This window comes from Brachyhypopomus gauderio, chromosome 9 (assembly GCF_052324685.1).
Source record: "Brachyhypopomus gauderio isolate BG-103 chromosome 9, BGAUD_0.2, whole genome shotgun sequence".
Taxonomy (NCBI): Eukaryota; Metazoa; Chordata; class Actinopteri; order Gymnotiformes; family Hypopomidae; genus Brachyhypopomus; species Brachyhypopomus gauderio.
Window position 1 is genome coordinate 19859387 of NC_135219.1, and position 16446 is coordinate 19875832.

Here is a 16446-nt window from a genome sequence, read left to right on the forward strand (position 1 = left end):
AATTAAACTCTTTGTAGTCTGGCGTGTTGTCTGTTTACTGCGAAAACTTTATGCAACGTAAACAATCTTATTTGAATATTGCGGTGGAGAGTGGATTGGCAGGGGAGGACATGAGATGTCTCGTGTGTGTCAGTGCTGCTGTGCAACACCTGCTGTCCAGCAGCACGTCCGTTCTTTATTAACTGACATCAGAAACTAAAGCGATGTTGTCTTTAAAAAGTTAATCCGACCGATTTAGCAACCGAGTTACTATAGCGACATAAATACGGCCAGCGTGTTCGGATGGTGCGCGTGTCGCAGAATGCAGTAGGTATCCTGGCAACGAAAGATGACCGGAATAGAAGAAAGAAAAGAAACTTAAACCCGTCAGACCAGGATTAAGGTACAGTTATGAGTATACTCCACAATACTAGCCATCAGCAGCGCTGCTTCACAAGGAAATACACAGGTACATGTAAAAATACATTTGGAGAAATAATAATTCAGCACGTAGCCTCTGTATAACAAATGTATAATATATTTTCTTATGCTGACCAGATTATGACTGCAGATAGTGGAGAGATAGTCCGTTTGAATTGTATAGGCTAAACTACCGCTTTGAATCTTGAGCTATTTCTTTCCTTCCCTCACAAAGGATAGACAGCACAGATTAAACATACCATTTAAGTATTTATATAGTAGCTAAATTTATAATACATAAAAGGGTAGGCAATGCGACTGTTTTGAATCTTGGGCTATCCTTCAGGGCTAATCTCCATCTCAATTGTAAATTTATAATAGCTTTCAAATTTATAACAAAATAATCAGTACAAGACTTTCATATTACAGTGTGCTTTAAAAAAGTGTGCTTAAAAAAAGCGAATAATAATTGGGGATGTTAACATCCTTGTCCTCTTGAATTCATTCCTTATTTCCAGCTGAATGCCATGGGTTTTTTTCCCCCATGGCTACAGGTCCATGCGGTACGGAGACCCTGGTGTTCCGACTCCACGAGAGCACTCCTGAGGTGGTGCGGGAGGTGCTGCTGGAGCGTGGCTGGGAGGAGCACGACCCACTGGAGCGGGACCAAGGGGACTGGAACCTGTACTGGCGCACCTCTGGCTTCCGTAAGTCAGACTATCAGAACGTCTTACCATGGCAGAGGCTGAACCATCACCCCAATACTATGTGCATCGCACGCAAGGACTGCCTGGTGCGCAATCTGAGAAGGATGAGGTGCACATATGGCGCCACGCTGTATGGTTTCAGTCCCACAGCCTTTATCCTTCCGAACGACTATACCAGGTTTCTGGAGGAGTATGCAAAGTCTCGGCTGGGGCCTGGTGGAAAGCGAGGCTATTGGATCTGTAAACCGGTGGATCTGTCTCGAGGGAGAGGCATCTTCATCTTTGATGACATCAAGCATTTGACTTATGACTCACCTGTAATCGTACAAAAGTACATCAGCAACCCTCTTCTGATCTCAGGTTACAAACTTGACTTGAGGATCTATGTCTGCGTGAAGAGCTTCTCTCCGCTTACAATATACACGTACCAGGAGGGTTTAGTGCGCTTTGCGACAGAGAAATACGACCTAGCGTCTCTGGACAACCTGTTCTCTCACCTGACAAACACGAGCATCAACAAATTTGGTCCGTTCTACACTACGGACAAAGAGCGGGTGGGTCAAGGGTGCAAGTGGACCATGGGCAAATTCCGCACCTTTCTACACAGTCAGGGCATCAATGAACTTCTTCTCTGGCAAAAAATCAACAACATAGTGACGCTGACCCTGCTCACCATCGCACCTTCCGTTCCTTCCACCTCTAACTGCTTGGAATTGTTTGGCTTTGACATCCTCATCGACTCCAACTTCAAGCCATGGCTCTTAGAGGTCAATTATAGCCCTGCACTTTCTTTGGAGTGCCCCGCTGATGTAATGGTCAAAAAGAGTCTGGTCAATGACTTGATCGACTTGATGAATTACACAGTGATTGACAGCCTGAGAAAGGGTGGAAATCTCCATCAAGAACAAAAACACCCATATAGCTCATCTAGACGGTCTTTAATGCCCCAAACCCCTCTGGTACATCTGATACCAAAGTCTGTATATGAAAGAAAATTGCTAAATCAGTCAAGCAACTGTTACCGGCAGTTTGCTTCCAATGAATGCAAGTTACCTGCAATTCACACCCACAGAGTTGAGTCATCATGTCAGAGGACTCAAGAAAGGAATATACCATCCCTCCGTGTGGGGGACTTTATTCTGACATTTCCGTTCAACGACGTTACTCGAAAAGCCTCGCAAGGCACACTGGATGTAAAGACAATAGTGCGTGAGGTACGTAAGCTCAAAAGTCAGCTTAGGTCCTCTCAAGCCCGTAAAGAGAATAGAAAGAAGGAGAGAAATGGGGGCACTGCTGCCATTAAAAAAAATCTGCATCTCTGCTTTGGGGTCCTAGATACTCACATCTTCTAAGTGAATAATGTTTCTCAAACTGTGCAGGCCTGGCCTTCCAAATAAAACAAAACAAAAGATGGAAATGTTTAGAAAATCTAAAAAAAATCAGGATTGTAAGGTTGTATATATCACATGTCCATGCCCATGAGTTATTTTGTTGTAGAGGGGTATCACTCCTCATGAATAATAAACTATTTTGTGCAATGCAAGATTCTCACTGATGCCAACTGTAATGAGTAACAGCCTTAGATCTGACTTATATGTGCAATTTATTTTATCCCTCAGTTCAATATAGAGGCTAAGGTACTATGTTTCAGGTTCACAACAGATCATAAGATAAAGATGTCATCAGAGGACATTGTCAGAGGCCTGTTTTTTTCAATGAAACCCCTTCCCTAAAGTTTGTATAAGCACACAAAAGCGCCTCTTAATTTGATTGCACATACATACAAAACAAATATAAAAAGTAAAATGTATTCTCATGAAAGGCCGATTTCACAATATTTCAGATGTATCTTCCAATTCGTAAACTTCACTTTTTGTCCATTAAAGTAATGTGTTTATTATTTTTTATGTGAACCCTCCCAGATGAGTCTTTTATCTTCTATTGAAATAGACTGTTTTAACAGTTCCATCAGGGTATATCCTTTGCTTGTACTCGACGGTATGTATCTCTCGTTGGCCATTAGTAAATTCCACTGTTTTCTCTCCATTTCTGTAAACATAACACAATAACTTGAAGCACCCCAAAAATCTAATTTCACACATCACACATTACAAAGTACAGATACATCAAATAAGGCACTAACAAAGCAGTGGGCCTCGTTTTACACCAGAGACAGAGATCTTACTTGAATAACTTGACTACGGTTCCATCTGGATAAGATGTTATCTGTTGGCCATCAGCGTATAGACTTTTAATGGTGCCATCAGTTAAAACAATTTCCTTTGTACCATCAGGATAACGCTTCTCTGGGGAAAGACCATGCTTTTTAATACATGACCATCTTTATGTTTGGGAACTAATTAATTTAATTGAACAAAATGGTGAGGAATCCAGATCAACCTCTTTGGTTGTTTGGAAACTGCAAAACCTCCAGACCAGATGGATAAGTTGATTGAGTTATCTGAGAGTCACAGTAATAGTATACCTACAAGAACAGATATAGTGAATCACTGTCATAACCTTGGACCAGTGCACTTTGCTGATTCTTTAGTCAAAATTGTAACAAGAGCTGAAGAGGATTTATCTGGAGTGGTATGTTAAGATGTGGTAGAATGTGTTTGATTACTTAAGTGTGATTACTTAAGGTCTTTAAATAGTGAAAAAATAGGACTTTATGTTGATCTGCTTAGTCAAACGTGTCAACTGTATTGTACAGGAAAAATTTGAAGAAAGTTCTGTAATATTTTGACATGTATTCCAATAAAAACTATATTAACTGTGTCATCATCATTTAAGCATTTTGCAATTCAACTGCCTCTTGAACATTCTTCTCCAAGTATTTCACAATTCATTGTCTGGAAATGAGTAGGCGAAGTAGGTTTTGATTGTGACTTAATAAGTGTGATCACTGGGTTCACCATTCAGCATGGAGTATGAGTATTGGCACACCAAGAAAGGCATTCCTTGTACACCAAGATAGGTATTCCTTCTCATGCCAGAGAACAGACATACAGTTGTGATCAAATTTATTCAACCCCCAATGCTGCGAAGGGTTTTATGGAATTCAGTGCACATTTGTAATTGTGTTCATAATGAAATCTTACAAGGACTTGTTAAAGAACTAAATGCAACTAAGATAGCATCAATTTTTTTTGTCATAAAGTATTAAATGGCCTTTTTGTGATTTCTTCATTGACACAATTATTCAACCCCTTTACGACTACCACTCCTAAGAACAGAGGTTCATTCCAGTGTTTTCCATCAGGTATTGAAAACATCTGTGGATGTCAACGAGCAGCAATCAAGCATGATAAGCACCAATTAGGCAGATTTAAAAGGACTGTGATACTCAGCTCCTTCTAGACATCTACTGGTGTGTTTCCAAGCATGGTGAAGGCAAGAGAATGGTCCCAGAAGACAAGAGAAGAGGTTATTGCTCTTCACAAGAATGGCAATGGATATAAAAAGATTGCGAAGTTGTTAAATATTCCAAGAGACACTATCGGAAGTATCATTCGCAAGTTCAAGTTAAAGGGCACAGTGGAAACGTTACCTGGTCGTGGCAGAAAGAAGATCCTGACCGCGACTGCTGTGCGCTACCTGAAGCGTAATGTGGAGAAAAATCCCCGCGTGACTGCTAAGGAACTGAAAAAAGACCTGTCAGATGTGGGCACTGAAGTTTCAGCTCAGACAATAAGGCGCGCACTGCATAACGAAGACCTCCATGCCAGAACGCCCAGACGCACCCCCTTGCTGACTCCAAAGAACAAGAAAAGTCGACTGCAGTATGCCAAAAGTCATGTGGACAAGCCACAAAGGTTTTGGGACAGTGTACTGTGGTCAGATGAAACTAAATTAGAACTGTTTGGGACAATGGACCAGCGCTATGTTTGGAGAAGGAAGAACCAGGCTTATGAACAAAAGAACACCTTGCCTACTGTGAAGCATGGTGGGGGGTCAATTATGCTTTGGGGCTGTTTTGCTTCTAATGGTACAGGAAAGCTTCAACGTGTGCAGGGTACCATGAATTCCCTTCAGTACCAGGAGATCTTGGAGGAAAATGTGATGGAGTCAGTCACAAACCTGCGGCTTGGGAGACGTTGGACCTTCCAACAGGACAATGATCCGAAGCACACATCCAAGTCCACTAGAGCATGGTTGAACATGAAAGGCTGGAACATTCTAGAGTGGCCATCGCAATCACCAGACTTAAATCCAATTGAGAACCTCTGGTGGGACCTAAAGAAGGCAGTTGCAGTGCGCAAGCCTAAGAATGTGACTGAACTGGAGGCTTTTGCCCATGAAGAATGGGCTAAGATACCCATAGGTCGCTGCAAGACACTTGTGTCAAGCTATGCTTCACGCTTGAAAGTAGGGCTGCACGATTAATCGTATTTTTATCGTTATCGCGATGTGAAGTTTCACGATAAACACATCGAAAGAGCCACGATAACTCCTTGAATAACAGCAAACTCAAAATGCGTTATCCTCGTCCAGCAATAGAGGGAGCTATTCGCGCTGCAGACTATGATCACGTGACGTAAGTAGGCAAGAGGCAGAGTGAGGCAGAGTTGCCAGGTTCTCGGTTTTCACGCCAAATTGGGCTTGTTTGAAAATCCAGCCGCGGGTAAAAATTCTGGGGCCGCGGGGTGCGGTTTTTTGGGCTACTTTTGAGTTGGGCTACTGCGGAAGTTACAAGTCAACACTAAGAATCAATCGCGATATAATACTTAATTTGTCTCCAGTTCACACTCGCAACACCCCCCCCCCCGCCGACAACTTACACTCGCAGATTTTGTGCGGAAAGCTTTTGTAGGACCTGGCAACCCTGGAGTGGGGTGAACACGCTCATCAGACACGCGATTTGGTTTAAGCCTGGTTTACACTTGATGCGGCGCGAGGGTCCGGGAGGCGAAAATAACGTAATCGCGGTGGCTTCGCCCGTGTGCAATTGCCTCGCGCGCTGTCGATTCACGAGGTCGTGCACCTCTCGAATTTTGTAAGTTCGCGCGCGCCGCGTCTCGGCGCAATGAGAACAGTCATGTTTGCAGGGTTCATACACCTATACAAGGTGGAATTCAAGCACTTGTACGTCACTTTCAAGGTCCATTTCAATAATTCCCAGCACGTTATTGAATTAAATATTTATACATATACTCTAAATGATTCGAAATAATTCGCTTTTTTATCACATTATTTAATGTTATTATTTATTTAAAGTTCGCGCGCGCCGCGTCTCGGCGCAATGAGAACAGTCATGTTTGCAGGGTTCATACACCTATACAAGGTGGAATTCAAGCACTTGTATGTCACTTTCAAGGTCCATTTCAATAATTCCCAGCACGTTATTGAATTAAATATTTATACATATACTCTAAATGATTCGAAATAATTCGCTTTTTTATCACATTATTTAATGTTATTATTTATTTAAAGTTCGCGCGCGCCGCTTCTCGGCGCAATGAGAACAGTCATGTTTGCAGGGTTCATACACCTATACAAGGTGGAATTCAAGCACTTGTACGTCACTTTCAAGGTCCATTTCAATAATTCCCAGCACGTTATTGAATTAAATATTTATACATATACTCTAAATGATTCGAAATAATTCGCTTTTTTATCACATTATTTAATGGATATTTATTTTCAAAACGCCCAATCTTAACGTCTTCACGTTCTCTCATGTTTCGTCCTGGAATTACAAGAGGCTCGTATTTGTTAACGTAATACAAGAGAATTGTTCAGTCAGACAGATATTTGTTGTGAAACGAAGTAGTTACAATTTCAAGCCTTTTCAAATACTTTAGCCTAAATTCCAGCACTTTTCAAACCTGAAACACAAAGCAACATTAAAATTGGTCAGGTAAAAGTTCATTCCCCTGTATTTGAGGGGTGTTTTTTTTATACTACTAGGCCTACATATCGTTTCGGACAACACTGCAAAGAATGTGACACGGCAAGATTAAACGCTTCCGCCGTTCGCGGAGGTTAACGAGGTGTGCGGAGTCGCTCATTCGTGAAAGTATAAACCTAGATTGAATCTATTGTTGAATAAACCTGCAAAATATTTGGAATTATTCTGGATTCATTACACAGTAAAAAACAAAACAAATTAACGTGCTGCTGTTCAGAGAGACACTACATTTCTGTATTTTAATCTTAATTTATCGTGGTTCACATCGATATCGGGATATCCAACAACGTTATCGCACATCGCAATTCTAGTCCATATCGTGCACCCCTACTTGAAAGCTGTCATAACTGGAAAAGGATGTTGTACTAAGTACTAAAAAATAATGTCACTAGGGGGTTGAATAAAACTGATAATGATGTGAGCACAGTAAAGACATTTGTGGTTATTCCATCATAAATATTATGTTATGTTTGTCTAATTTATAAGTGCCTCTTTGATATAATTGTAAATAAGATGACTGAAATGATCAAAATCAATGTCAAACTGGCCAAAACACTTTATTTCAGTGGGGGTTGAATAAATTTGATCACAACTGTATCTAAAACACTTTTCTAAAAAAACGAAACATGCAGATTTTCTTCTTATACAGGTGACAGACAGATACAAGACGAGCAACGCTTCTTTGACCTGACCTTTTGAAGGATGTACTTGTGTCAAGAAAAAATCCATGTCTCTCCACCCTTCCCACATTCCCTTAAGCCAACCAGTACATACCATGGTTCCATCAGGCAGTATGCGTTTAACATCTCCATTGAAGAATGACACTTTGACTGATTTCTGATCTGCACCAATCTCCTTTTTAGTTCCATTCCGGAACACCACAACGCGAGACCCATTTGATAGAAACTGCTCTATCTACAGGAGCCAAAGCATTGGGGGAAAAAAATTATTTGAGAATTAAAAAGATGTGATGAGAATATCACAATAAAACTGAACACTGATTGCCTTACCTTACCATCTGGATGGCGAATTTCCTCTCTAACTACAGCTTTACTGGCTTGGAGTGCTACTTGTGTGCCACCATTCTTGGTGTCAGGGATTAGCTAAAACCAAAAGGATTGTGATTACTCATCGGTTATTCCTTGTAATAAACAACCTACTGAGTTCACTGACTACATTACTCATGTCTGTAATGTCATTGTCTGACTCAGAGGATGTGTTATTTACTGTTAATATACGTTGCAATCCTGTTTCCATGGATTTCCTGTTCTATTGAACTTTGATGTAAATTTCACTGTCAATCTCTGCATGTCTGCACAAGCCCTGGTCATAGTAGCAAAGAGCTGCACTATGGTTTAGAGACTTTTCAGAGCTTTGCATTGGGTTAAATGAAAAAATCACATAACATGGTTTTTACCTTTTAAAAGCGACATTTTTTTCATTTAACCTGATGTAACGTCAGTTAAATGTGGAGAGGCATACCTTGGCTTCATGACAGCTGTATAGAATTTCATCATTGTCTTCTGGGCTATGAGAGGCTGTGGAGGTTCTGGAATCTGAGGTGTCCCTTCCTTTGGAAAAAAATAAGTTATGCATACCCAACAGATATTTGATCAGGCATGTCCAATGACACCCTTTGTCCACTTTAGAATAGCCATGCAGAAAATACACATTATACAATATTGCTTTAAATGCAAAAACATGGAGCCTCAATAAACAAAATACACTTACTCATAGACTGAGTTCTCTGTTCTTTCTTATCCTGCACATTGTTAATGGCACCTCTGCTGATCTGAGATGGCAGAAAGTATTATATTATTATTATATTATTATATGATGACAGAACCCTTTAAACCATGCGTGTCAGTTATTATGATTTTTGTAAATGTGCAATTAGAGCCATATTTAATAGAATCTGACAAGAAAATAAATAACAAGTTTCTTTGAGTTCAGTATATAATGTACTGGAATTACGTGACAGCACTCAATGCACGTGACAAAGTTTCCCGTGCTGGTGAAGCTACGGACCCTGCTGCATGATTCATTGAAGAGCTCATTGGATTCACGACAAGCAAACAACTGTCAAGTCACATTATAACTCCAACTTTGTGAGAAATAAGGCGCAGGCATATTCATTACACAGGTAGGAATTATGCATGAAGCACTGTGCATAGCCGTGTGACCTGAAATGAATAATTTCTGAAGCACTTAACAGGTACTTCAGACCACATTACACACTTGGCTGGATCAATTAGAATTAAATGCAGCTTAACTAATTACTTAGGACCAGTTAAAACCTCTTGCTGGAAACATTCAAAACACTAATCGCAGATCAGCAGTCGAAAAATAGAAACGGTTTGGAAATGTCTCAAAATTCCAGTGATTATTACTTTGTTTGTGTTTACAGTGATATTAAGGTGGCTGTAAATGTCTCCTTTGTTTTCTTAAGTAGCATTTCCAAGGAAGGAGATGCTAGAATACTGATCATGTTCCCCCTGGCTGCTGGCTTGGTCATGAGGACTGTGCTCACAACAAAAGTTGGGGCCCTTTGGTAGGGAGCATGAGTAGTCCTGTCAGCTATCTCACACTGTGCCAAAACATAGCATCAAAGGGTTAGCCACACAACATAGCATACCAGGGTTAGCCACACCACATAACATACCAGGGCTAGCCACACAACTGCACAAGATCACACTCCTGAGCCACAGGTTCAGTGTTGCCCCTGTTTTACACAGAGTAGGGTGAGTAGAAGATGGCATAAACATTTTCACTATAAAAACAAACAACACCAGTAATGACTTGAGATTATCATCAAATGCTAATTCAGGACAGTATGTAGAACAGGCCAATCAGAACCCCCTCTCTCTCCTTCCCACTCGCGATTAGAGAAAAAAAGAGTCTGTCGCCCGTGTGCGCGTTTGTGTGGGTCACTCGTCGTTCTGAATTCCGGGAGATTATATGTGACTCGCGGGTCTCACCAGGCTTCAGGGAGCCACTACCGAAATGCGGGAGACTCCCGCAGCTTCCGGGAGACTTGGGATGTCTGCATGAGGAAAGAGCTCCCTTAGGAGGCAAAGCCATTTGGCAAATGCCTACGATACCTAACCTGAGATCTCTTTCATAACAAAAGCACACGGGTCCTTGAATGGATGCTTTGCGGAGATGATGACGGCATGTGGGTAGCATTTCAGCTGCGCTTTTGTTACCACTCTTAAATTTCAGCAGTGATGGTTCTTTTCCCGTAAGTTGTCTTTCTGACTAATTATTGATGAAGATGTGTAAAATATTGGATTAATGGATTAATGAATTAATATGTTTCTTTATGCTGCCATTCACTTAACACACTTAACAGTCCCAAGACCTGCTGGAGGGGCCAGACTCTCATCCTTTACACATGTAAATACACAGTATTTGAAGCATGTAGCTTCACTGTAATTACTCATTAATTCACAGTAATTACCACATAATGTGCTGTCAGATTAGTAACCGAATATGATGCGACTAAAGTGAGCAAGGGCATGAACTGCTGCCTCCTAAGCCCTAAAACTTCCTTAAATGTGACACATATGGCTCTTGCAGTTGGCAGACCAAACAGATACCTTTCCATTTCTGCAGAAAGGACACACTTCTGATATAGAGCTTCTTATATCAATTTCTGCTCTACACACACACACACACACACACACACACACACACACACACACACACACACACACACACACACGTATATGTATACATATACATGTGTGTGTGTGTGTGTGTGTGTATACACATTAATTTTCCTCATAGTAATTGCTTCCTTTTGATTTAAGAAGGAGAATAATATTTTCTCTTCTCACTAGATATACATAATACAGAGGTTCTGTTCTCTTAGGATTCAGTGCCAGGCAGCTAGCAGTTATCTGCCACAGGTTAACGCTGTTCAGCTTAACAGAATGCAACAGATCTGGTAATACAAATATACAGATATTGTTTCTTAAGTTACTGATATAATTCTACACACAAATCTCCTAACACATTTAGAAATATGTCTTCGTTGCACCCCAGGGTGTTACAATCACTAGGTGCATTTTAATTACACTACAATGCTGTATTTTAGGGGTTAAAACCAGCTGAAAGTAGCTTGGGATGCTACTCAACACATGTAAAGAACACTAACCAGTGCTAGTTGCTTTTCTTGCACCAGTGTAGATATCATTTATCAAGTCTCACCTTATCACACGGCCTGTTTCAGATTGATCCACAAATCTGCCCAGTCATGCTGGTGGTTTCTGGAGGTTTGGCGTTATACTAATTTTTCAGATAAAAGGCTCACAATTCTAAGATGCGAATAAATAAAAGGTAAACATAATCTTGCAGATTAATAATAGAACATAAAAACTGCACTGTTAATGTCACATCCCTGCTCACCCAGCACTGACCATAGTCCAGTCTGGCTCATCCTGTATGAACCATGGTCACTAACCCAAGTCCCCTTCATTATAAGTCCTGTTTGTTCACACATTTCTTGTGAGGTTTTGTAAGTGGTTTCCCTCACACTTCTAAGCTTTCAGTTTGTATTGATAGTCTCTGGAGTTGTTGCTTGTTTTTGCTTCAAGTGTTTTCCCTTTTGACAAATCCTATCCCTTTGGGTTGTCTGCCGATCTGCCCAATCTCTGTTTTTTTTACCATTTCCACTTTATACTTCAGCCAAGTGTATAAAAAAAATCAGTTTACACCTGCAAATAGCTTTCTTTAAACACACACTGAGAATTAAGACACAGTCATCCTTAGACTTTGATCCAGGAAACGTGCTAGTGAATGCTAAATTGTGAGGAAGCTCACCGTGCTCTGTGCAGTGGGGTGTGTGGTGGCCCTGCCGGCAGTGTGGCGAGATCTCTCAGACCAAGCCCTCTGACTCAGGAGCACCTGCTTCTCTCTGGTGAGAGCATCCACACGACCCTGCAGCTCACTGTGGACCTGCCACCACTCACGCTCCCTTTTGGCAAGACACTTTTTGAGGTACTGGATCTGCTGCTTGAGATCCTTCATGCAAACACACACACACACACACACACACACACACACACACACACACACACACACACACACACACACACACACACACACACACACACACACACACACATGCTTACCCAAGTGGGCAGATTAGATCATGAATTTAAAAATAGTGTATAAGGACCTAATGTAATCTCTGGTTTTACCTGTGTCTCAGAAAGGTCTAGAGGACTCTCTGGATGTATGTGGGGTAATAATCTGGAGGTTCCTGTGCTGTCTTTGTCATTATTACTAAAGTAGTCCATTTCAGTTCTATTCAAATTAAATAACATGACAAGTAATCAAAACTAAAATCTTGTTCTTTTACAATAAACATTTAGGTAATAAATCTATTTAATTCTATATGAAGCTATTTGTGTATCTGCCTGTCAATATTCCGTAGCATTCTAGATTTTCCTTTTTTTTCAAATACATATATTACCTGTATTTTGGGCAAACCCCGGGAAATGGGAAATACAGAACAGAAAGATCTGATAAATGAGACTTGAGAGGAATCCTGATTAAAACCACACCCACAACCCTTTACCATGCAGCAGGGTAACCTCCCAAGCACACCGAAAACCACACCTCCTCCTCCGAAAGCACAAAAAGGCAACATGTTTTTTTTTTATAGGTGGATAGATCATATGTTGTCTAGGTTTAACTGACCACTAACCATCATTTTGAAGTTCAGTGCACCTTAAATACAAAGTATTTCCCAAAGGGAAGAACTCTACAGAACCTGATGAAGCTCGGTGCTTTGTCCTGCTCTGTTTTCATCTTGTCCTTCATTAAGTCGCTGCTGGCTCCAGTTCTGACACCCAGGCCATTTCTTCCCTGTATATTCTGCAGTGGCCTTCCTGCAGAAGACAGCTCAAGTTTCATGTTTACATCAGTCTAAACTAGCATCGTCAGTCACGAATGCTCACATCTAAAGACTGCAGTGTCCTCACCACTGTGAGACACCTCACGGATGAAGGTTCTCTCCGAGCATCCACCCTCAGCTCGGGCTTCTCCAGGACACGAGAACCGTGGGAAAACCCGTCCGAGGAGGTCCGAGGTGCAAGGTGTCGCCTCACCTTCCTTCTCTAACGCCCTTCTGTCCTGTGACAGAGGAGCTTCTTTGACTGTATCGGTTTGAGACCAATGCAAGCACTGGATTTCAGCATCACTGCCATCACTGCTGGACCCAGCTGTGTCGTATATCTTAGCCAGGAGGCAGCGAGGCGTTCTGCCCCGGCCTGGTGCGCCGTCCCCGGCGTCGCTCAAAGGGTCACTGGCGTAGTCCTCATCTGACCAGTCCACATTCTTATCTCCATCATCTACTCTTGAAGGATTAGATGGAGGTTTGGGAAGTCTGTGACCCTGAGATACAGGATAATCCTCAGCGCTGGTGCTGTCACTAGAATCGCTATGGAGAAACAGCTGCTTGATTTCAGTACTGAGGATCAACCCATGTGTACTGCTGGGAGAGTCACTCCTTTCAGTCACTCTGACAATGCGGTCGTTTACCTTTTTGAAGCTGACTCTTTCTTTAAGTGGGCCTGCCGTAAGGTCACTCTTATTACTGGACAGGCCATTACAACTTTGATTGTGTCTGTTATGCTGTATATGACTTTCTCTCCTTTGATCACACTTTTGATCGCTTTTTATTGGATCTCTGTTTTGTGAGTCACTGTTGTCAACACTACTAGAATTACAAGCCAGATACGGGCGCTGGTTTTTATTATTTGACAGTAAGCATACATCACATGCTAGTGCTTTTCCATCACGTGAATCCATGCTATTCCTTACGCCTCCATCTTTATCTCTGATCTCTGATCTCTGTTCAGAGGGATTACTGTGAGCTTCTGTGTGTAAAGGATCCAGCAGTGCTGGGATGCTTCTCTGTTGAGTAACAGGGCTACTACGCATTCTTCTGCTTTTGTCACTGTGCTGTAGAACACACACTGAAGGCTGCTGCTCCATGGACTTCACTCTCTTCTTAATCCTAGCTCCTCCATCCCCTTTATGAAGGAAGTTCCCTTTCACTGTGCTTGTGGCCCCTGTTCTGATCTATGGCAGAGAGGGAACAGCGAAATCACATGTGGCAAACGAACACGTCTCAGGTGTGAAAGCTGGTATCGTCGCTGTGTCATGAGAGACACGGGACATTGCTTTCACACGGTTTCTACCTGTATCTCCTTTCTTAGAGGTTCTTTATCCAGTTTCAGCTGCTCTTCAACAAAATCTTCAAAGGTTTTCTCTTTATCTTTTACTCCTGGATGAATAGGCCTTCATTTGAACAAAAAAAATGCACAGCTTGCTCATAAAGATATTAAATTATTTGACGGTGAATTTGATTCACCCTCTATTTTGCTTATGCTGTGTGTCTTGTGTGTAGTGGAGTCCAGTACCTTTCTTCTGGGTTGGCTGGAAGATTTCTCCTGAGCCCAAAAGGGCTGAGAGTGCAGTGCTCCTCTACGTGTTCCAACAGCTCCTCTTTAACAGGAGATAAGCTTCTCTGCTCTGTGCTGGCGGTTTTTGAAAGCAAGGTGTCTATCACACAAATACAACCAAAGCTTCTTTAACACGCATCAATTCAACTCCATGAACAGATCTGCTAGTATAAATGCTATAGGCATACTTTTCAGTAGAACTTCACAAACATAATGAAATTGTAATGGCGGCTGGGCAGGTATTGGATGTGAGGGGTTAGCTAGATGGCTTTTTTTTGTCCATCTTAGATAAGCACAAACAAACAAACACACACACACACACACACACACACACACACACACACACACACACACACACACACACACACACACACTTTCTCGCATAGCTGAAGGTGCAGCAAAGACAACAGGTACCTGTGGGCTTTAAATAGTGAGCATGCCTAATGGGGAACAGGTGCAAGAAGTGATCAGTAATGTGATGATTGAGACCGAGGGAGTGTCTGTGTGTGTGGGTGTGTCCCTGTGTGTCTGCGTGTGTGGGTGTGCCTCTGTGTGGCTGCGTGTAAGCTGTAAGAACAAAGGCAAAAAGAAAGGTCCTACACAACTAACACTGGCAGAAACGTTTCCGAAGCGTGACAAACAGCCACTTTTTAAAAATACAATTTACAATATTATTTGCACGTATGGCTTTTTAAGCCTTGGTTTACTGATGCCATTTCTGTCTATTTTGAGTTTATTAACTTCTAAATAAACAGGTCAGTTTCTCCTTACCAACCATTGTGTATTATTCAAACACACCTAATTCAGCTAAATCAGTTATCAAGAGTAAAACACTTTCAACATGATTTTGACAACAAAGTAAGTTGGCTTAATAACTTTAAACTTTAATACATACTCGGATAGGTCGGTATCAGTATCAGCCGATATCTGTATCGGATCGGAAGTGCAAATAAATGTCGGTATCGGATCGGAAGTTCAAAAAGCTGGATCGGGACATCCCTAGTCTGTAGTATCCCGGTTCATTAAGAATAGGCTGCACCATCGCTAGCTTAAAACAGTCTGGGACACAGCCTGATCTAAGAGACAAATTGATAATTGAATGCAGTGGGGAACCGTCAGGGCCCTCTCCGCCCTCTCAGGGGACCGAAAATATTCTTAAAACATATATACTGTATATGTAATAATTTATATATAAATTATCCCATTTTATTTTATCTACAGTTTGACAATTGACGTCTAAACAATTACAAAAATATAAGCAAATAAATTATTCAACTGACATCAGTTTCCATTCCTACGCAGATGACACTCAGCTATATTTATCGGCAAAACCCGATGATTTAGGCGCAAACAGTAAGATTGAGAAATGTGTAGAAGAGATAAAACATTGGATGGCGTGTAACTTTCTAGCACTAAATCCAGATAAAACAGAATTAATAATAGTTGGGTCTAGGGCTGCGAGAGACAAGATACATAATGTAGCATTGAATCTACATTCTTTTACTATAACCCCCAGCGCAGAGGTAAAGAACTTGGGCGTCACAATAGACCCAGATCTCTCGTTCGATACACATATTAATAATATAACTAGGGTAGCGTTCTTTCACTTGCGCAACATTGCCAAAATTAGAAACATATTAAATATTAATGATGCAGAAAAACTAATCCATGCATTCATATCCTCTCGTTTAGATTATTGCAACAGTCTCCTAGCTGGATGTTCTGGTAAATCGATAAACAAACTCCAGCTGGTTCAGAACGCAGCAGCACGAGTTTTAACAAAAACTAAAAAGTTTGATCACATTAGTCCCGTACTATCGTCATTACACTGGCTGCCAATTAGATTCCGTATTGACTATAAAATACTTTTATTAACATATAAAATGCTGCATGGCTTAGCTCCAGACTATCTTAGTGAACTTATTGAACAATATAACCCAGCGCGTTCACT

General features: G+C 41.3%; 2 protein-coding genes across 5 annotated transcripts in view; one reads left to right on the forward strand and one right to left on the reverse strand.

Annotated features, from left to right (window-relative positions):
- The first annotated feature begins 115 nt into the window (after nucleotides 1–115).
- ttll2 (tubulin tyrosine ligase-like family, member 2) lies at nucleotides 116–2936 on the forward strand. The gene is made up of 2 exons (XM_077017793.1): nucleotides 116–448; nucleotides 918–2936. The coding sequence occupies exons 1-2, from the start codon at nucleotides 391–393 to the stop codon at nucleotides 2456–2458; spliced, it is 1599 nt and encodes a 532-aa protein (XP_076873908.1). The 5' UTR covers nucleotides 116–390; the 3' UTR covers nucleotides 2459–2936.
- Nucleotides 2830–16446, reverse strand: part of LOC143523382 (uncharacterized) — a 35343-nt gene continuing 21726 nt past the window's right edge. Inside the window, exons 5-17 of one of the 4 annotated variants that reach the window (XM_077017788.1) lie at nucleotides 14454–14595; nucleotides 14232–14331; nucleotides 13011–14112; nucleotides 12800–12917; nucleotides 12225–12330; nucleotides 11845–12045; nucleotides 8752–8812; nucleotides 8503–8591; nucleotides 8031–8123; nucleotides 7795–7935; nucleotides 3507–3591; nucleotides 3292–3412; nucleotides 2830–3155 (exon numbers count right to left, since the gene is read on the reverse strand). In XM_077017788.1, the coding sequence (XP_076873903.1) occupies nucleotides 3038–3155; nucleotides 3292–3412; nucleotides 3507–3591; nucleotides 7795–7935; nucleotides 8031–8123; nucleotides 8503–8591; nucleotides 8752–8812; nucleotides 11845–12045; nucleotides 12225–12330; nucleotides 12800–12917; nucleotides 13011–14112; nucleotides 14232–14331; nucleotides 14454–14595 (2477 nt within the window). In that variant the 3' untranslated portion in view covers nucleotides 2830–3037. Of the gene's footprint in view, nucleotides 3156–3291; nucleotides 3413–3506; nucleotides 3592–7794; nucleotides 7936–8030; nucleotides 8124–8502; nucleotides 8592–8751; nucleotides 8813–11844; nucleotides 12046–12224; nucleotides 12331–12799; nucleotides 12918–13010; nucleotides 14113–14231; nucleotides 14332–14453; nucleotides 14596–16446 lie in introns of those variants that run through there. The other 3 variants (XM_077017789.1, XR_013133324.1, XR_013133323.1) reach the window with 3 other exon arrangements.

Coding starts and splice junctions, on each gene's coding strand:
- ttll2 (XM_077017793.1), top strand. CDS start 391: ATGAGTATACTCCACAATACTAGCCATCAGCAGCGCTGCTTCACAAGG. Junction 449..917: donor CTTCACAAGGAAATACACAG/GTACATGTAAAA, acceptor CCTTATTTCCAG/CTGAATGCCATGGGTTTTTT.